This window comes from Nanorana parkeri, unplaced genomic scaffold (genome assembly GCF_000935625.1).
Source record: "Nanorana parkeri isolate BGI_ZX_2015 unplaced genomic scaffold, ASM93562v1 scaffold764, whole genome shotgun sequence".
In the NCBI taxonomy this organism is placed as follows: Eukaryota; Metazoa; Chordata; class Amphibia; order Anura; family Dicroglossidae; genus Nanorana; species Nanorana parkeri.
Window position 1 is genome coordinate 548,966 of NW_017307032.1, and position 22,186 is coordinate 571,151.

The 22,186-nt window shown below is 40.8% G+C and overlaps 1 protein-coding gene across 1 annotated transcript in view; it reads left to right on the forward strand.

Moving 5' to 3' along the window:
* Positions 1 to 22,186, forward strand: part of EGFLAM (EGF like, fibronectin type III and laminin G domains) — a 117,622-nt gene that overhangs the window by 41,349 nt on the left and 54,087 nt on the right. Inside the window, exons 3-6 of the mRNA XM_018564600.1 lie at positions 7,368 to 7,451; positions 12,295 to 12,321; positions 13,679 to 13,796; positions 14,432 to 14,567. Coding sequence (XP_018420102.1) covers positions 7,368 to 7,451; positions 12,295 to 12,321; positions 13,679 to 13,796; positions 14,432 to 14,567 — 365 coding nt within the window. The remainder of the gene's footprint in view (positions 1 to 7,367; positions 7,452 to 12,294; positions 12,322 to 13,678; positions 13,797 to 14,431; positions 14,568 to 22,186) is intronic.

Below are 22,186 nucleotides of genomic sequence, written 5' to 3' on the forward strand. Positions count from 1 at the left end.
AAGCGTCGTAGCCCATGCACAGGCGTCCCGAGGCGTGGTCTCACCCGGAGCAGCCACTGGATGACACCCCACCATGACGTCATGGTGTGGGCTGCACCCCTCTAGTGACACGACTGGCCCCATGACAGCACATGAGTGCATGTAGGACGTGCACATACATGTACATATGTAAACGCTGATTGCACAACACACATTCAGTATGGCCGAGCATTCCAGAGTGAGAGGAATAATTCTAGGGCCATCATTTGCAGTTGGCTCTAATTTGAGCTGTAGAGGTTTTTAAAGTGTCCCCTATGTACATTTTAAAGTGGATCTTTACACTCAAAAATCAAAATTTTCCAATGCATCCCTCTATGTATGATTAATAATAACATAGACATGTCAGGTGTAAAATGCTGTGATTATGAAATACTTACACTTGCAGATCATTCACTTCCTGCTTTGAAAGGGCAAAATGACTTCAGTTTGCCAAACCAATGCACACTGGGATTGCCTTGTCATCAGCAGAGCATTGCTGGGAAATCTCATCTGTAATCTCACGAGATCTCAGGGAAAGGCACTTTCCTCCCCTGAGATGATGTGCTGGTCACATGACCTAGTCACATGTCTAGTCACATGTGTCAGAAATCCAGGAAGTAAAAGGAGAGCTAGTTATCTGCCCTTAGTTAACATGGCCCCTGTCAGAAAAAATACAAAGAATACAATGCAAAGAATACAAAGCCGCCAATTATCTAGATGTATGTGTTTGTAGATTGTCATTACTAAACATTTCTAAAAGTGTATTTGTTGTTATTTTAAAGATATGGGTACAGGTCCACCTTAGGTATCATAATTTGACACTGTTTCGCAGGTGCACACAGTTTGAGGCCTGATCTATTAAGTATCTATTTACTTTAAACAATCTCATCTTTTACATATATTTTTAAATTATATTGTGATTGTGTGCATTCAAATAAAAGTATTTTTTCACCTAAAATATAGGTTTTATAAACAATTGTGCACATGTGATATAAAAAAATGAAACTACCTTATTTTGACTCTACAGGTTATCTGCTTTCAGAAAATAATAATAATAATAATAAAAAGTTGGGGGTTATTCTTGGGAAGTATTCTTTAGTGAAAAATTTAAAAAATAATTATGAAAGGGTTAAAGGCTTGGTTGGTTGGTTGGTTGGTTGAAGTATGGCAAAAGCCTTGCAAAGCTTGCTGTAAACACAGCTCTGATACAAAGTGAAGCCTGTGTGAACAAGGCCTATTTGTCCAGTTAATAATAATAATAATACATTTTTCCAGCTTATAATACAAAAAACAGGGTTTTTATTAGAACAGCGTACCAAATAATGCCCTATATGTCTAGAGTTTAGGAGCAAAAAAAAATTCTCATGCTCCTTGGTGCCATCTAGCGGTAATACAATGATGTGAATCTCGTTCGCAAAGCAAATAGCTCTGCAAACAGTTTACAAATTAGCTCCATAGAGTTCATGTTAAATACCAACTTAACTCAGCTTAAAAAAGCTACATGCATTCCAGCTGCATAAAAACAAAAGGTGTTCAATATCTTACAATTATTTTTTTTCTAAAGCAACCACAGCCTGAGAAGTAAAGCCTGTTCCCTGCCAGCAGGAACCCTTGCTCTATGGAGAAGCCTTGGTCTGTCTGTAGAGGTCTGACACACTCATATTTAGTAGTGCCTTGCTGTGTGAAAGAATTGATACATATCCCTCCTTTTTTAATGCATCAGTTAACTGGTGCAAGTTGATGCTACTAAATTTAGCTTGTTCATTAAGGCATCATTGACCTCAGCGCATGAAAGGGTTAAACACAGTTTATAACAGCAGGGATCTTTGTCACTTTAAGTCCTTGTAAACATCGGCTTTAACTTATGTAAGAGCAGTGAGTAAAGAAAGCTTTCACAAAAACACTTACAAAGCTTTCTGGAAGCCTTTAAAACCCCTTCAGCGTCCAGTTTGGTGATGGTGAACACAGATCCTAGTGGGAATGGGGGCTGTCAATTTAAACAAGCTACTAGCAGGCTTTCAACAAACTTTAAGTGGCACTGTAAGTATTTCTAAAGAAAGCTGCTTGAAGCCGGCTGAAAGCTTTGAAAATGTTTTGTAAAAGTTTGCTATTGTGAACGCTGAAGGCTGTGAGTATAAAGCCCAAACAAGCTTCTTGCAAGTACTGTATGTGTAGAACTGTTCTATTTCAAGGGATCCTCAAACTTTTTTCAAAAGGGCCAGTTCATCGGTCTGCTTTGGGGCCAGACAGTGTCTAGTAGGCTTAACCACTTCCGAGCCGCAGTACGTCCGTCTATAGACGGCGGCGCCCACAGAAGTGGTTAAAACAAGAACACGGCTGCTGCAACAGCCGGATCGTTTGTACCATGCGGCGCCCCCATTCCCCCCACCCACCGTTGGCTTCCCCGGGCACAGCTGTTCCCGTGCGGCGCCGGGGAACGGCTCGGTAGGTCTCCTCGCAGTGATCGGAGAGAGATTCAGCAGCTTCCCTATGGGAAAATTTGGTATTCACGCGGCTTCACGGGCGAATGCAATTTTACCCGACGTGACCCCGTCTTTCTTTTTTTTAACCAAAAAATTGGGTATTATATTATGTTTCTGTGCACTAAATTTTAATTTAGTTAATTTTTTCCTAAAAATACGGGTTTGATAAACATTTGAGCAAAAAACGTGCGACATAAAAAATTGCAACTAGCATTTTTTTTAATTCTACAGGGCCTCTGCTTTCAGAACATATATCATTGTTTGGGGGTTTGAAGCTGTTTTCTAGCCAAAAAAATTATATTTTATCATGTGTGCACAAAAAGAAAAAAATGCCCCTGCATCAGATGTCATTGGAAGTAATAAATGTCCCAGCGTAAGTGGTCATGGAAGTAATAGGCGTCCTGGCATTAGTGGGATTTGAGTATGCCCCTGCATCGGCGGGGGTAAAAAAATTCCCAGCGTCAGTGTGAGTAAAAAATGTCCCAGTATCAGTAGAAATAAAAAATGTCCTGGCATCAATGGGAGTAAAACATGCCATGGTGTCAGTGGGAGTAGGAAATCCCCTCAGCATCAGTGGTCAGTAGGATTATTAAATATGCAGACATCAGTGGGAATAAAAGTATCCCAACATTATTGGTCACAAAAGGCAGCAGTGGTCAGTGGGAGTAAAGAAATGCCCTGATGTCTGTAGGAGTAATAACTGCCCCATTAATGTGTGTAGTGAGTGACTGGGTGACAGTGGTCAGTGGGGGTAAGGAATGTCCCAGCATCGGTGGGAGTAATAAATGACCTGGGGTCAATGGGAGTAATAAATGTCCATGTGTTACTAAGAGTAATGGTGCCCAGCATTAGTTGCTAGTACAAGGACTATAGACTCTGACAATTGGTATCAGTGGGCTAAATATAGTACCCCAGCATTGGTGTCAGTAACAATTACCTTCATGCAAGCTCTTTGTTCTGTGCCGCTACTCATGTTTATGTCAGGGCCCAGGATTATACAGGCACCAGCAGGCAGGAGATCACTCTGCCCCATTCAGTACTGCCTGTAATAGCACCCAGCACTTGCTTGCTACCCCACAATCAGCAGCTCCTCCACCTCAGCTTGCAATGGGAAAAACCTGCATGTGGGAGCCGTCTCATTAGAAGGACTTAGTTTATGGCAACCAGTGGGCCCTAGTTCAATGACCGCTGCTGTATGTTTTTGCACTACTTGACGAAAGCCTGCTGTAGCAATATTTTCAACACTTCTTTCCACCTCCACTTAGCTAACTTCCTGTCCAGTAATCCAATAGAGGAACACAGCAGTCTTAACATTTTCTATAGGCAAATACTTTTTTTTTTTTTTAAATCTTGGATTAAGTAGGTGAGGGATAGAGCCGTTTCCAAGTTTTTATTGCTGCATGTGTCTCCATTGGGGAGAATCACCCCTCTATTTGCCCTGGTGACTACTGTCACTGAGAAAGAAAGGGAGGGTAAGGGGAAATCTTCCAATGGTGAAAAACAACTGTCTATAAGGGGAATTCCTCTCACTTTGAGAGATTTCCTGTAACTTCCTGTTGCATCTCTGGGTCAGGAAGTGAAGGGAGATTTCCCTAACTGTATACAGAGAACAAAAAACAACCTGGCAGACGTTTTAACCCTTCCCTACTCTAAAATGAAAAAAAAAAATTGGCTGTGCATACATTTCAATTTATGTAAGGTAAAAGCCCTTTCAAAAAATGGAACCTTTGGTAAAGTTGAGCCAAGTGACCCTTTAATTTTCCAGGAGCTCTTTACATCTTAAATTAAAATTAAAAAAAATCGACCTCTAGAAAGTTAATAATGTGCACTGGTCTTGTTTCAATACATCAGTCCTAGGAGTGGACTTGCCACTGAAAGCATTGCGTAGAATGTTTTATAGGCACAGCTCATTGGCCAGGCCCATGTTCTCATCTTTCTCGGTTTCTCCTGGGCCACATATTTAAAACCCATCTGCATAAACTACGGGCTCCCAGCAAGATTTAACAAGAAACAAAACAATGAGAGACATGCTTAATAAATTTTCCGCAGAAGCAGCCGTAAAAATTAATTGTACGCGGCCCCCGGGTATTGGAATTTAGAGGAAGTGAGAGACCAATTACTTCTATTGATGAAAAATTAAATCATAAATTACGGGTGCTTGAAGTTAAATGCACACGGGATGAAAATTCTTAATGGTGCTGGCTGGAATGGAAAGGTGTTTTGCCAGCAAGAATCATTAGACGCTGCTGCGGTTTTTAGATCGAATCTGAAAGATGTGTTATGTAGACCCCTGTCATTTATTGAAACAGAAAATGAGTTTATCCTCCGGAGATAATACTGGAGAGGAGATTGGGGTCCCCATAGGCTCTCCTGCTATGCCACCTAATTAGTAACAATGGGATGGACAGATTAATCAATAAGAGGATGTAGCTGGAAAGAGACGGGAGAGAGATGAACACAGGGAGAGCTGTCTCTATGTCTCTAATAGACAGTCAACACGTTTTTTGTTTTATCTGTAGATATGGCATGTGTAGGATTGTTCTATACCAAACATCAACTTTTCTAGGGATGGTAAAGCATCACTAAACATTATTTCCCGTAGAAGGAAACTGTGCTTAAAAACAAACAAGCAAACTTTTGTTGTCTACCGTGATATTGGATCTACCAATGTGGCAGAGTAATCAGACAGCTTCTAAACTGTTGAATGGGTAATCATTATCTGAAAGGTATCTGATTCTGATATTGCTGGTATTTACGGTGTAGTTGGATCTCCTAAACCATCAGATTTTCATTTTTATTTTGCATACTGCATTTCACAGCCATCATTCCTTTCTGCCCACACACTTGGCTTGCCATTAATACTTATTCCTCATATGAATGATTTGTGTGCGTATTACTGAATCATGCCAAATATTTTGATGTTTGTGTCCCAATCTGCTTTAAATAGACACTGCCATGCTTCCCATTCAGAGAAAAGTTACAGAGCCTCTTGAAAGCCCATCCCCAGTGCACCTTTACTGTTCTCCTCCGTTGCTCCTTTTCTCAATCAGAGCTGAGAGACCAAACCCTATGTAAGCTCCATGATGGACTGCTGTCAGAGCTATCACAAGTTTGACCATGTCACCATTATTCCCATTTGGCAGTGCTTAGCTGCAGCAATTGGCCAATCAGGCCCTAGCACTGAATCCTGGTAGGAGACCATATGCTCCACCATACCCGCAAGCACCAGACATTTTGTGAAGGCCCCAACAGATAAAGGCTAACGGTGAAGGAGAGTTGCATAAGTGGGTCATGGTTTGGGCGTTCAAGATAGTCCCTGAATGGGTAAATTGACAGAATCTCCATAAGGCCATTGTGAGTCAGTGGGAGGTGTATTGTGTATCCCTGTCCACCAGTGAACCTTCAGGATTGACTTATGAAACTCAAGAAGAAACGTTTGTATTGTTTTTTGAAGGCAGAGCTGTTTTCCCTAATTTACAGCTTTCCTAAATTGTACTTGACTGCCATAGGCATGGGGACCACATACAGACCATTTTTTTCACAGTCAAGTTATTGCTTTTTTCTCAAATTGTATGGATCTGTGTAGTATGGTCTGTTTAGATGCAAGTAACATTTAGAGGTATTCTTCTTCAAAGACACAGTCTAGTCAAAATGAAAATAAAGCCTTAAAGTATAATTAAACCTTCTTCTTTTACATATATTTCCCGCTAGCAAGCAGTAGACATATCCAAAAACATTAAAAATAATTAAAAAATTACCAAAAAAGTTACCTGTGTCTCCACCGCTGGCTCCCATCCAAAGATCTGAAGATTCTCGAGTGGCTGTGAAGGATCATGGGTCGGGCGCATGTGCAGTAGAGATCTTCAGCCGGGAGAAGAGGAGAGACACAGTGTAAGTCAATGCACGCAGCCTGGAGCATGCACACACTCAGACACCCTGGGACACAAAAGACATCAGAGACCGGCACCAGCGCTGGAGGGACTCCTGAAAACTACTGGAAAGAAGAAGATGATTGGATCAAGAGTCATTATTTAAGGTAAGTCCTTAAAGCAGCATGGGGGTCGATGTGACTTTAATGTCACTTTAAGATGCATAGAGGGATTCCAAAGCCCACCGGCTCAGTACTTCAGTTTTTGCACTTAGGCATTGACCTAGTACACTAATCTATCCTCTTACCTTTATTTGTAATTTCATGATCTTGGAAAACCAGGAGAGAAAAACACCCAATACAGCCTCACCTACATAAAACCTAATGTAGCCATCAGTAATGTGAAGTTCTTCACAGACACCAATCAGATTCAATCTTGCCTTTGAATTTTGAATGTGATTGGTGATTCAGGAAGACAAAAAAGAAGTTAGGTAGCACACACTTCATAGAATGCACTCTCAGTGACCCTGTGAGGTGGTCTCTGAATACTTGCTACAGATTACAAAGGACTAAGATTTAGGAGTGAAGGAGTGTAGTGGAGTGAGTTTTCTGATTTAGGCAGTTACAGTGTTTGTTAGGTGGAATTAGTATTTCCCTGAGTAGTTTTACTTGTTTTCTGGAATTGCTCTTTTACCAGTTTGGGGTTATTTCTGAATGTACAACGTGCATACATTTTCCATGCTTTAGGAAGCATACATCTCAATTTTCAGTACTTCTTCTGCAATTTTGAAAGCTAACTTTCTTGCAAAAATCATCTCGGTGATATTTGAACCAGCTAAGCAATTGTAGCAATCTTAAATATTTTATTTGTTCTTTGTTTTTAATAGCTTTTCCTGTATATCGTTAATGAGTAACCATTGAAGGTTTAGCAGATGAAGGTTTAGAAGCTTAAAGTACAGATTGTACCGCAATTTGAATTTTGCATCTTTCCTTCATAGGTTTTCTACACGGAGGTAATTAACAGTAAACATGTGAAACAGCTAACTCAGGATGTTCCCCTTAAATTGGATATGTTGAACTTGGTAAGTTACTTAATTATGTGAATATATTCAGAATGGGGCTACTAAATTATTTACAATGAGCAGCAACGGAAGGCAGCTCTCTTCCAATTACCAGGTGAATTGGGCTTTGCAATATATCTAGAAGGGCTTAGAAAGATAATTCAAGGTATTAATATTAGTTTAGGCTAAAACTTTATGGTGTCTATCACTGAACATTAAAAGCTATCTGTGCCTCGTGGTCGTTGAATGGTAAGGGTGACAATACTTTTAGGGTTTGGGTTTTCATACTTTCTCATACCCCAAATCTCCCTTTAACTTTTTTTGTTTTTGGTGGTTAGTGGAAAGAAACTGAAACCTTTCACGACTAGAGGTCATTGATGACAAGTTGCTAATGGCAAAATTAGCATACCTAAGAAATTTTTTGTTACAGACATATGAAGCTTTATTTGGTACACTGTATTAATAAGAACCCTGCCCTGTTTTTTTAACTATAGGCTGACAAATAAAATAAAAAGTTTAGAAAAACCAAAATGTTTTACAAACTGTAATTGTATAGTACTAAAGCATAAGTAAACATGTAAATGTTGGGTTTTGCCCTAGTAAGGCAAGTATCTTTTCTAACTTTTCTTTGAAGTTTTTTTCTATGATGCAGCTTTTTGGAATGGAGGATAGCACCTAATGTAGTAAGAGAATCTTGCATGTTAGTTCAATGACAAATTCTAAGTTAGACTAGCCCCATCATTGCCATTTTTCAGTATATCTATTCGCATTTTAACCAGTAATGCTCGAAACCTTCTGAACTTTTAATTATTTCACAATGTTTACAAGAATATTTGGTCACCCATGAACACAAGGGGAGTCCTAGAATTAGAAAGAGTCCAGCGATGGCCAACAAAATTAATTATGGGACTGGAGGACCACAGCTATGAGGAACGATTTAATAAATTAAAGTTATATATCTTAAGGTGCCCATACACCTTACAATTATCTGCAGATGTTCTGTGGTCAGATGGAAAAATTGCAACAGATTGGCCCAGGTGGAGATTACTCCATCCACACAGTTAAGTGTAGATGGAGGAATATGTTGCACCTTTTCCATCTGACCACATAAAATCTGCAGATAATTGTAAGGTGTATGGACAGCTTTAGAGAGGAGACATGATTGCTACCTACAGGTTAATCAATGATGACTGTAAAGCAAGTAGCAACTTGTTTAGTCTCAGGTCCTTAATAAGCACAGGTGACCACAATTTAAAGTTGGTGGAAAGGAGGTTTAATCTGAATTTACAATGAGGGTTCTTTGCGGTCAGAACAGAAAAAATTTGGAACTTCCTTCCCCAAGTAGTGGTATCAGCTGGGAGTATTTACAGATCCAAAAAACTTCTAGATTTCTTACTCGCTGAGCACAACATACAAGGATAGGTATACTCTTAGGCCTCATTCTCACCATCCCCAGTGCGTTCTGGCCTAATTGTGGCCAAAACGCACTGGATCGAATTGCGGCTGGCTCAGTTTGTTGTAGGGCTGGAGGAGCTTTGGAGGTGCATTGAAGTGAATGGCACCGCAGCCGCACCCTCCGGCTGCAATGCGATCAGCCGCACGGGAAGGCAAGGCACATCAATGCCTGTGGTCCGGTCAGAAAAAATGCTGCAAGCGCAATTTTTTCTGACCGGACTGAACGGCAGGCATTAGGGAGGGCATGGCTGCGGTGCCATTCACTTCAATGCACCGCCATACCCCCGCCCATCCTACAACAAGCTGAGCCGGCCGCAATGTGATCCAGTGCATTCCAGCCACAAGTGGGCCGGAACAAACTGAGGATGGTGTGAACGAAGCCTTAAAAAAAATCAAAATGGCACACACTCAAACTGACACGCATAGGTTGGACTGGATGGACCTGTGTCTTTTTCCAACCTTAACTACTATGCTAGTATGTAATTATGTCATTTTATCAGATATTTCAGACAGTTATGGGGCTCAATCTTCTCAGAGAAACATTTAAATGCCTTGGAAAATATTATCCTCAAGAGATATAATTTTGTTACTTTTTTGGCCCCTCCAGGCAGACAATCTGAGAGAGAAACCCTATGGCTTAGAATGATACGCCCCTCCCCACTTCCATCAGTCACAGTGGCTCCTATTTTAATTGTCACTGTGATTTTGAGACATTCTTACTAAGTTACATTATTGCCGCCTCTTTCTGCAGATCACAGGCTTTTTGTGATCCAATAATAAATTCAGTTACAGCTCAACTGTGAAAAAAAATTGTACTTACCCTAATGAGTCCCAAATTAGTTCTTTCCTCTCCCTTCCATTTTTAGTTAGTTTTAGTTAACACATTTTGCTATAGTTTTTGTTATAGAGGGGTTTTTTTAACATTTTTTTTGCCTGAAACTGGACTTTAGTGTCTGTGTTGGGATTTTGGAGGGTTCTGAATTGGCTCTTAGCAACCTGGGACGCTCCGGCCAGAAGGGAGGTGGCAGGCACACCTGCCACCCCTCCCACTTGACCCAATGAGATGCCGCATGAGGCAACTGCCTCAAGCTGCCTCATTATGCCACATTCATATTCAATCGTAGTAATGAGGAAAATAAAAGGAACAGGTTGGAAATGTTTTCTCTTTCTGTTTTTCATTTTGGAAAAATCTAACATATAGTAATGTGCATGTTCTAGGCACAAAGAAACCTGTTTAATATGTCTGGGATTCCATTCAAGTAGCCAGTCTGGATGACATTTTTGGAGCCTTTCAAACTAAATTAGCTGGCCCAGTGGTGGCATCATTGAATGTTATGATGAACAATTTTGAAATAATGTTCAAAAGAAATTCTAACAGTGCATGAATAGCTTAAAGTGACACTAAAGTCAAAAGTGTCCCCCCCCACAATGCTAATGTAAGGACTTACCTTAAATTATGACTCTTAATCTGATCATCTTCTACTTTACTGTCCTTTTCTCCTCTGTCCTCCTCTTCTCTCATGTCCCATGGAGTATGTGCGTGTGCACGCTGCTCCATAGACTTACCTTGTGTCTCTCCTCGTCTCCTGGCCGAACATCTAAACTACGCATGCGCCCGCCCCAAGATCCTTTGCGGCCGCCGGATAAGTTTTCAGATGTACGGATGGAAGCGCGCGGCGGAGACACAGGTAAGTATTAACCCTTTATTTTTAATGTACTGCTTGCTAGCAGTAGATATATGCAAAAAGATGCGAGGGTTTAACCCCTTCGTGACTGACGACGTACAGTGTACGTCGCCAGCATCGGGGCTGTTTAAACAGACTCCCGGCGACTTTTGCCGCCGGGACTCTGTTTAAACTTGTAGAGCCGACTGTCGGCTTTACAACAGAAGCGATCCTGGCGACTTACCTGTCGCCAGATCGCTTCTGCGTCCCGAAGAAGGGGCCCCCCCCCCCGCCGGACACCCCCGCCGTGCTTCCCGGGCTCCGTTGCCCCTCCTACGGGCCCGGGACCGGCGATCTTTGTGTCCGCGGGGAGCTGGGGAGGAGGTCGACGAACTTCCGTTCATCGATCCCCTCCCCGTTCTATGGGACCGGGAGCGATGCAGATTGCATCACTTCCGGTCCCTGGGCTGTCAGTTCTGGGCTCCTGCAGCCCAGCTATAAGCTATTGAAGTGCGATCTGCACTTCAATAGCTTATTTCCAGTGTAAAGGTGACACTGAGGGTCTTTTGGACCCCCAGCATCACCTTAAAGAGGACCTGTCACCACCATCTGCTATTACATGGGGGGGCTTGCAAGCCCCCCCATGTGATAGCAGTCAAAGTAAAGTAAAAAAAAAAAAAAAAACAGTTTTTAAAATTAAAATGAAATAAAATAAATCTAATAATAATAAAAAAAAAATTTTAAAAGTACCCCGCCCCCGCGAGCACGCGCGTCGCCACGTAAACACGCGTCGGGTGCGCCTACGCATGAAAACGACGAACGCGCTACACATGTTGGGTATCGCCGCGCACGCCGGAGTGAGAGCAATAATTCTAGGGGCAGTATTTTGGGGTATCTCTAAATTGATGACCTGTGGGGGCTTTTAAAGTGTCTTTTATTGACTTTTTGTGTTACTGCACGTTTTCGCCGTTTCACGGTCGCACGCAATCTGTAAACTGGGCATGTTGGGTATCGTTTTACTCGTTGTAACCTCATCTTTTATATTTCATTAAAAAAATGGGTAATTTGTTGTGTTTTGGGGCATTTAATTAAATTTGTCACTAAATTTTGGGGTTTAATAAGGAGTTGCGCTAATATTGCGCAACATAAAAATTTTCAACTACCACCATTTTATTCTATAGGGTCTTGGCATTCAGAAAATATATAATGTTGGGGGGTTTTACGTCATTTTCAGGCCTAAAATGTGGAATATAACATGGGTGCAAAAATGGAAAAAAGGGCCTCAGTCATGAAGGGGTTAATAACCCTTTAAGCCTGTTCACATATACGTAATTCACCTGTTTATTATTATTATTATTATTATACAGGATTTATATAGCGCCAACAGTTTGCGCTTTACAATATAAGGAAGACATTACAATCACAATACAATTCATGACAAGATGGTAAGGAGGGTCCTGCACCTGAGGGCTTACAATCTAAAAGGGGTATTTGTATTTAGCTACTGCCGGGAGTTTAGTTTTACTAGGCCCGAATACAGCTTATACTTTTTCTCATCCATCTTTGTGAACATAGTGTTGCTTATCTAATCTTATTCCAAAAGCTGAGTGTCGTGGTAAGAGCACTTTCCACAAGTTTTCTATCTAACTGACTTGGCACATTTTAAATGCAATTTATAAATGCTTTTTCAAAAGCTGCTTCTCAAAAGAAAAATAGCTTAGCTGTGAAACTTTTCTATTTTTCAGGGGCAACTAGATGCAGTGGAAACATTTGTAAGTACCTCTGCCGCTCGGCTGGATACGTCGCCGATGTACTGTACATTTGAATTGTGGCCGAGGCTTTTATTATTACGCAACAGTGTTAATGGACTCATGGAATATAGAAATGCAGCAGATGGTTTGCAAAGAGTTTTACTTTCTCCTGTAATTAAAGCAGTCATACCACTGAGTCATCCCACTTCACACATGTTGATGGAGCATGCAATTTCCTCTTATATATACTAAAAAAAAATCAGAACAATTTTTTTGCAGAATCATTGCCATCTGTCAGTTATGGACTTGATGAACATAACTCTTTCATTGCTTACTAAATTTTGAGTTTCTATATATAAGGGAATACGTGTCGAAGAGGAACAATGATAAGACATTTCTAGGTGTCATTCTAGAGCACAGACTTAAAGCAGACCTAAATACTCAGCTTTAAATGGACCCATAAAAAAACAAAAAAAACATTAAAACAAAAAATATTATATATATATTAGGGACGCACCGATATATCAGCCGCCTAAACATATTTCTGAAATGCGGAAAATGCCATTTTGCTGCCGAATAATTGTTGCATCCCTGCTTTCTTTCCTCCAGCGGGGAGAACAGAAAGTGTGACGGCCGGCCGAGCACTACAGGAGGAGAACGCTGTGAGTGCCCGACGTCTCTCCTCCCACACCGCTCAGCCTCCTAACATAGTCCAGCCGAGTAGTGTGTGCGCGGAGACAGCGCGCGCTGTCACAGGAGGCTGAGCTCTCCTCCCTGCACCGCTCGCTCAGCCTCCTGTGACAGCGTATCAGAGAGGAGAGCGGATACAAGCAGTCAGTTATCAATGATCGCTGAGTGTTTGCACTTAATTGAGGACATAACATGGTTACTATAGCCTCAATTATGAATGAATGGGATGTGATCTACATCACCTCCTGTTCATTCATGATTGTGGTTATCGTAAACATACTCTGTCCTCATGTTATGAATGAACAGGAACACTCAGTATAGAGGATTCCTGTTCATTAATAACTAGGGATACAGAAAAAGAGATAGAGGATATTTCCCCAAAGCCCCTAAAAGTAAAGTAAAAAATAAAAATATTTAACAAAGGCACTTACAGGACATAAGGACTTGAGAGAAGAAGCAGGATGCATTAAAACACTTATTAATATTTCTAGAATGCATCCTGCATATCCTCTCAAGTCTTGAGGGTGCCTGTCCCCTACTACATGTACATATTTAGAAAAATATTTATTTGCTTTTTGCTACCAAACATCCATTTGAAGATGTTCTACATTTGTAGAGCACATTATCTGTTTGCATATGTCTGCACACACACACACATATAATTAAATTGTGTTATCGCTCCATGTAGAAAGTTGTCCTTGGTGGCCTCCAGTCAGGGACTCTGCATCGGGTTAGCGTTGGAGCCTACAGCTGGGCAGGAAAGGGAAGAGCCAGCATGCCAAGAGATGTGTCCACTTTATCCCAAGGTGAGACCATAAATGATATGACTTCTGTACCTGATGGACTGACAAACTGCTGACAAAGATGCGAGTGGGCCAAGTCCTAGGTGCCCAGGTGCTCATTAAAAGCAAAGTCCCAGTGATTTAGTGTAAATGGTCAGCCTGTTATGTTACATGGCTTGTTTAGTCTAAGTAGAGCTTGGCAAAGTTCTTCATTGACACTATTCTGGTTCTTCTGACTTTCAATCCCTATTTTAGAAATATTCGTATTCAGATGATATAAACAGCGGCTCGTGTATGGCAAGATTTATGATAATGGCAGGACTCATTCTAGAGCTCTTTGTTTGGCTTTAGTGAAGCACTGGAAATCAGCAATGCAGTTATGTACACATCCAGGATACTTAGAGCCCGCTTGCCATTGATTTCTGTGTTGTTGTGTCAGTAATACTTCACAAATGAGCAGCGACAGATGTAGATGAATGTAATAAATCAATGCGGTAATCAGTTACAAATCGAATCCATGATCTGCCTCCAGAGATTATATGTGGATGGGGTTTATCAGAGTTCGCCTTTCTGTCCCAATTCACACATTCCTGGATTGACTTTTGTTTGTTCCTCCTGCCGAGCTTTGGCTTTGATCTCTGTCATTCCTTTTGTTGTAGATAAGTGCCAAGTACCTGACCCCCCAGCCCAGCCCCAGCTTGTGGTTGTGTCGGATGTGGAGGTCGCTATTTCCTGGAAACCGGGTGCCAGAGAGGGCAGCTCACCCATTCAGTACTATACTTTGGCATATACAAGGTCAGTTACCAGTGTTATTTTCCAAATAATCTAAAAACATGAACATTGTTGTTGAATAAGCTGAACTGCGGACACAAGAACTTTTATTCAGATTTATTGCTCAGGAGCCACTTTGTGAGCACCAAATGTCTTTGCAAACTCAAATAGTACTTTAAAAAGTAGCTATGAAATCACCACAGTGCTGTTCATAGCCCATGCAGAGAGCAGAGTGTGGGAGGGGCCCAGAAGGTCCACCCACTACAGGCTGCCTGCAGAAAATTACAGGAGGGGGCGGAGACAAGACCAGTCACCCTGCACAAGGAGAGATACCAGCAGTGACCGGTCTTTATTACAGGAAGCTCCTGCATACTGCATACATGTGCAGAAGTTGTTCCATGTTGGATTACTGCACAAATCTGAAAGAAATACACAAAGCTTACTGATTCACTTCCACAGGCTACTGAAAGTACCGTTTTCCCCCTCTCCCTACTGGATTATCCCCGCTGGACTACCGCCACCATGTATCCCAGCCTCGGCTGCCCTTCCCCCAGGCCCAAGACAGGCATGGACCATGTCGGCAGGTTTCGTGGAGGACAATCAAAAGTCTCTGTGCATAATGAAACCAGAAGCAACAAGGATTTTATCACTTCTGGTTTCAGAGCTGTCGTTCCATCTGTGCTTGATCAGCTTCATTGGAGTAGAAAGGTGACATTGGGAGTCTAATAGACCCCTAATGTTTCCTTAAAGAGAACCTGTCACTACTAATGTGCTACCACATAGGGGGACTTGTGATCCCCCATGTGATAGCAATAGAGTTAATGCGCCATGCATGTTGGATATCGGTGCGCACAATAATGCTGGAGCCATCATTCCTTGTTGACTCTAAATTCATGACCTATAAAGGCTTTGAAAGCCTCGCCTATGGACAATTTTGGAGACCGTCATTTTTTTCCATTTCACAAACACACAGTTTTGAGCCTATTTACTCAACACAACTTTATATTTTATCCAAAACGTGGGTATTACTGTATATTGTGTTTATGTGCATCAAAATTAACTTAAAGTTTTTAAAAATTTGGGATTGATAAACAGCTGCCCTAACATAGTGTGACCTAAAAAAGTGCAACTGTCAATACTGTACCACTTTTCCACATCCACTCATGGTGTCTGGCGCTCCTTCAATGCACATCTGTCTGTTTAATCGCAATATGCAGGCATGGCACACTGTTGTCACTATTAGAAAACCTGCCCTGGCATGCAGCCATTATTGAAGTGCATGTAGACAGGAAGAGGCTGCAGGAGATCAGCAGCGTTGAAATGCAACAAATGATGGAAAAAAGTGAAAACTGGTGAAAACAATAGTTTAGAAAACTACATTTAATTCATTTAGGGTTTACATTAATTCCAAAACCAACCCTTTACCTAACATGTCATCCCTTGAGTGTGCCCTTACCACTTAATGCCCCCCCCTAAAATTCTTTTGGTTGGAATTTATTAAAGTCTGAGCAGACAGAATATGGAGCATTTGGCCACACTAACAAATCAGCTTATTTCTTCAATTTGTTCAGTTAAGCTTTGAAAATGAAACCTAGAAGCTGATTGGTTGCCATGCACAGCTGCTCCAGTTTTAATAAATCCCCCCCTTTAAGTTTGAGGCCTGGTTCATACCTAGGCGTATTGCATACGCGCGGTTGTCGCGCAGTTTTTTTTACCGCGATTCGCGATACCGCGATTCAGGTGTGAACGAGGCCTAACCCCTAGTCTTTATATTCATCTTATCCTTTGCTGGAGCCTCTCTCTCCTGTCCCTGTGCTAAAAGCATGCAGCATGAGGATTCCAGTTGGTGTCTCTATGCTAAAAGCATGCAACAGGAGAATTCCAGTTCTTAGAACTCAATAATGGGAAAAATATTTTCCTCTTTAGGTCACTTACATACATTGAAAGAATTTCAGGACACTTCATTGCCAGCTCTTACCTCTCATAATCAGCCTTAGTAACGTAAGGATAAAAATCCTGCTGGAAAAAGCTAAAGTAATCATTTGAGCAATAGCTTACATTTACACAAACCGGGCAGAAAATGTCCCCAATTTTGTCATGGTTGCAGTAGCTGCAAGGGTGCACCATTTAAAAAAATAATTTAGGTTATAGAAAGTCGTATCGCAAAGCGCAAAGTCTGCAACGGTCTCTCTCAGCTCGGCTTCCCTGAACTTCCTGTACAAGATCACAAGGCACAGAGCAGTCTGCAGCAGCCGTCCATCTACTAACTTGCAGAAGGGAGGAGGGGGAGGAGTAAGAGAAGGGAGTGCCTTGTCTTGCTGTGTCTGTGATTGTGGAGACACACACTGCTTACTAGCACACACAAAGGTGACTCCATAGAACCCTGCAAGGGAAAGGAGCCACCCTAAAACAGGATATCCGGGCCAGTGCTCAGGGGACCAGCTGATTCTGCAGGAAACTAAAACTTTTAAATATCAAAGAGCAGCATCCATTGTAAGTGATTTAAACATTTGAAATAGCTTAAAAAAACGTTTTGACTTTATTATCACTTTAAACATGGTATTCTTAGGGGCCATCTTTGATTACTTTTACATATTATGTTGAAGTTTTTATACTACTAATAATTCAGGCTCATGATTATCACGAAAGGTAACTTATGCTTATTTTTCATCTAATGCTTAGTTTGAATTTCCCTGCTGTGTGGCCGGTTTACTGGTGGTGTATGGGGCCAATTTTTCACGTTGGCACCGTCTCTCTCTTCTTAATGACTATTTTATTACAACATATTAATTTTCTTTTTTTATTGCCTCATTATGTCTCAAGTCATGACAGTAAAAGGACATTGGAGAGTCTTTGTAGATTTCTAGCTTTGCTTTCCAGTGTAACATGTGCCTAAAATGTCAAATAAACTACAAGATGAAGAAGATGGCGGCATACCAGATTCACAAACAATGGGTAACATTTCTAGGAGTTTCAGATGAAAATTAGGTCATCAATCAACTAATGTCTAAAGGTTTTCGGAAGCTTTAGAAGGAATGTTAAGCTTTTCAGTCATGCTAGAAATAGTTTTAGAATTATATATGTTCATAGAGGCAGCTATATTTGCATAGCATATCCAAAGGGCCTACTTCCTGCTTTGCTACGCTATAGATGTGCTCCTTCTTAGAATGCACGTTAATTAGTTGGCTGACTCACAGAAAACAGTGCACTGTTTTGGTGACCAATATCTTCTAGTTGTTCACTGGTAGTGCATTTGGCTTTAATTGGCTCATGTGGGTTACTGAAGCTCCTTTCAACTGTCTTGGACATGTTTTTATGCTAAAAAGTCCCCTAATTAGGCTCATAGCGGTTTTTTTAACATAAAGCAACAAACTGTGAAAGAAAAGTAAGATTAAACATTAAAAGCAACAGTAACACAAATAAAACCCCAATACACTGGACACTGAATCAAATAAACTAAGCCATGCATGCAGAATACTGCAAAGTCCCACCAGCCGTGAAGAGGATGGGACCACCACTCTATGTAGGTCATGGCACCTGGACTGAGTTATCTGCTGATATGAGGTAAAGGTAGCATTGGAAAGACAAGGTGGGGAGAGCATGTAGATTTAGTATATTTAAAATTATAACTATCCTTCAAAGCATATCTAAATCCCAAAACAAGCGTGTGATATATTGCAGCTTCTTGGTCCTTGGATGCACATATATCCACAACAAAACCAGGATACAAAGCCCCATACTTGAAACTCTGGGAGAAAGACTTACAGGTATCCTTCACCCAGAAACAATGTGAAAATGATACTGCACTTCTCACTAAAGTCCTTCATCTGCACTACATATAAAACAAAAAACTTCAAAATGTTATCTGAATGGTATAACACACCAACTGCCATTTAAAAACTCTACCCAAATGTCACAGATCTTTGCTGCCGTAGCAACACAGATATGGAATCCATTCTGCACTAACTAAAACTGAAGGACCTTCTGGACCAAATACTAATACTTTATACTGCCCAATGAAACCTCTGTTTTCTTCTTGCACACCACTTCCATCCCTATGAAAACCTATCAAAACATCTATCCTCAGACACCTCCTCAATGCTGCCAAAGCTTGTATCCTAAAAGGATAGACAGATTGACCCCCCCTCGTCCCCCCGCCCCCACACACACACACCCCTTGGTGTCTATTGGCCTCATTCTTATCCTCTTAAAACAAACTCGAAATATGCTGCAAGATGTGGTTTTGCTGGACCAATTTCACTTCTTTGGAAAGTCTCATGCATGTAAACTCTTGAACTTTCTGTCTTCTCCTGCATGTCTTCCCAAAGGATTACATACACCCCAACCCCCTCAGGCCTCCCTTATTTTCTACTGCTTTCTTTCCTCTCCTAACTCCCTATTCCCTCTTGCTCTTTCTACAGGTAGCTCCCCATTATTAGATCTACACCAGTTTTCCTTTTCCTTAGTCCCTCCATCCATAGCCCCTAGAGCTCCTCTATCCCACCACCTCCTTAACTTACAAACCACTAAAATCACAACCACTGACCTATTCCCATCCACGTTTAAAACCGGAAACCTGACTTATGTTCAAGACAATGGTTTTGCTTTTGATTTTATGGTCAATAACAAGATTTTCTATTGGTACAAGGGCAATTCATGTCTCATGTGACCCACTAAAACCCTTAAAAATAGAAACAGTTGCATTACTCAGGACAAAGTGATTTTTCTAGAAGTCATATTCTTCTCATCTACTTCTATCATGAAGCACCTTTTATGTATTTCTGATTTCTATACCTCGAAAATGTGTACTGGGACTTGACTATTTTCAATCTGTGTACAGTTTTCTAAGTCTTTAGAAATAAAGAATTTACAAATAACAACTCCTTAAATTGTCATAAGAAGGAGTGCAATAAATCAGATTTTTTAAACTGGAACTACATTCCATGATATGAAGCAGATTGTTATCACTGGCTTGCTGTGATCACAATTCCCTATGCTCCCATAACCTAATTTCAACATGATGGATTTTTTTTACTTGTAGTGACCCTGACATGACACAGAAGGGTAATGGCAAAACATCCTGACCCATCCACAGGAAGGGAATTAAAATTCAATAAGTAATCATACGTGCTGATAATGTTACTTATGGCATGGCCGTATTGTATGAAACGCCTCATTTATTCTATAAAGTTGTAACCTATTGTTACAATCTGGTCTTGCTTTAGAAGTACAAGACTTTTCAGACTGAGCTCCGCAGAAAAAAAATAAGAAAGAAAAAGTTTTTTTTTAATGCACAAAAAAATACATATATTTAGGTGATATTGTCTTGCAAATGTATTTTACTTTCTATTCAATCCATAGAGAAAATTGTAACAAAACTTTAAAAAAAAAACTGACTTTTTCCTACTTTGAGAAGTTTTAACAAATATTTACTTTTTATTCTAAAGGTTGTCCTATCTAAAATGACACGAACTTTTTAATTTTGCACATTCTTTTAAATGCAGCACTAAAAAAAGTATAAAATGAATCAAATTTAAAAAGCTACAAAATGAATAGTTAAAAAATAGAAATAAACAAAAATATCAACAGAAAAATAACTGAAGGAACAAAGGGGTTTAATTAGGCTAACTAATGGTTAATGGGGAGTTAAATATGAACAAATATTATTTCTTTTACTTGTAAAGCTGGGTATACATAGTTCTATTTTTTCCATTCAATCCGTGGGCTGAACGGAAAACAATAGAACAGATTCCTCCATTAGTGCTTATGAGCGTTGATGGACCAATCCCCTGCTATTTCCTTTGTACTCTGATAGTGGCCGCTTGCTGCTAGCTCCGTTCGTCCAAGAATTTTCAAACCTGCTTATTTGATCAGCTGATTGAGGGATGACTTCGGCACCCATGCTGCAAATTCGAAGCGCATATAGATTATATAAGGCTGCTTTAACAAACATCATATGTAGAGTAAAAGTCACTCCCATAAAGTGTAGATGAATGAAACAGAGTAAATACACTGTATCAACAATGTTATATTGTATCTCTTATTCAAACTTCTGAACATTGTCTAACAATACTGATCAGAAGCTTTGTTTTGACAGCAGCGTCAATCACAACTGTAATACACAGCCGGTATAGGTGACGGGATAAGTGGAAGCAATGGAATATTAGTTGTTGGGGCCTGTTGATTCCATGGTCATGTTGGTTGCTTGGTTGCTTGGTTGTAGGTACCTCTCTTTAGAGCAAATCTGAGGCTATTAAAAAAATGTAAAGGAAGTGCTCCATGCAAAGAAGACAGTGAGTACTCACCCGCTGTGGTGTCCCTAGCTTTTTTGCCACCTGAGATGGCACAGGGGGGTGGATGTTTAGCGATGGGGCTCTGGCTGTCGTCCCACCCAGCTCTCGCTGGTTGACATCACTGGTTTTAGGAGCCACACCATCCCAGGTTGCTAACAGTTGGTTGGGGAGATGTATATGGCCCTTACACATCTCCCTGCCCGGCTCTTAAAAACTTTGGATGCTCTGGCCGGACAGGGGGTGGCAAGCACACAGCAAACATTGTGCAGCAGAGTGGCCATGCCACTCTGCCTGCAACCCCTCATGTGACTCAAAGAGATGCCGCCCTGCTTACGAGCCCTACTGCCCATTACTCTAAACGTTGTTCTGTTGAAGGAATGAGCTAGCTGAAAAGGCTCCCAGGTGTATGTAATGCCTGGTCCCCCTCTGCGCCCTGTAGTTTCAACCACTGACCCCAATGGCACCACTACAGCACTGAGGGACCACTCATTAAACACATATTCAGCAAGCTGAATCATCAGCAAAGCAAAGTTTGGTGGCATGTGGTGGGACAGGTAAGTATTAATCGTTTTACAAGAAGCTCTTTCATCATTCTTTAAAATTGATTTAGGCGCCCATGAGCTACATTGTAAATGGCTGTGAGTAACAATAATCTTGGGGTGATTTCAGCAGCCATGTTTTACACGCGGAAGCAACACGTGTCCCTATCCCCCATAACAGCCCTCAAAATTTGAGGATGCAGGCTGCAAAGTAGCACTGCAAAGTAAGGCATCAGGAAAAGCAAAGGCAGGTTATAAAAAGTACTTGAGAAAATGAAGATAGCGCAGCAAAGATGTCACAGATACAAAATGTTATTAAGGTGAATTACAATTTATTAGAAGGATAAGAAATTAATTTAAAATATATGGACTGATGATCCTCAATAGTCTCAGTGATAATTTAGGTCACATGTAAATCCCACTTCAAACAAGACAGACTGAAAATGTTGTAAATTGAATGAAATGTAACGCTGAATTAATGCAAAAGAAAACCTCCGCAAAGTATATTAAAGGAAGACATTTCTTCATGAAGTGTTGAGCTGGGAGAGATGAAAATATTTTTGCTGGTTTCTGAGTCTTTAGTTTCATACTGATCCTCTAAGATGATTCTTGTGTACTGATCTTTTGACACTAAGAAGTATAAATTCTTCTCCTTTCGGAGGAATCCTCTGGAGACGCATCCACATTTAATGACTGCAAATGGATGTTCTTCTCAAGTGTTTCTCCAGTTTACTCTTTCAACAACATGAAAGTATTTAAAGAGGTTCTGCACTGAAAATTATTATTAAAACAGGAAATAAAAGATTCTGCC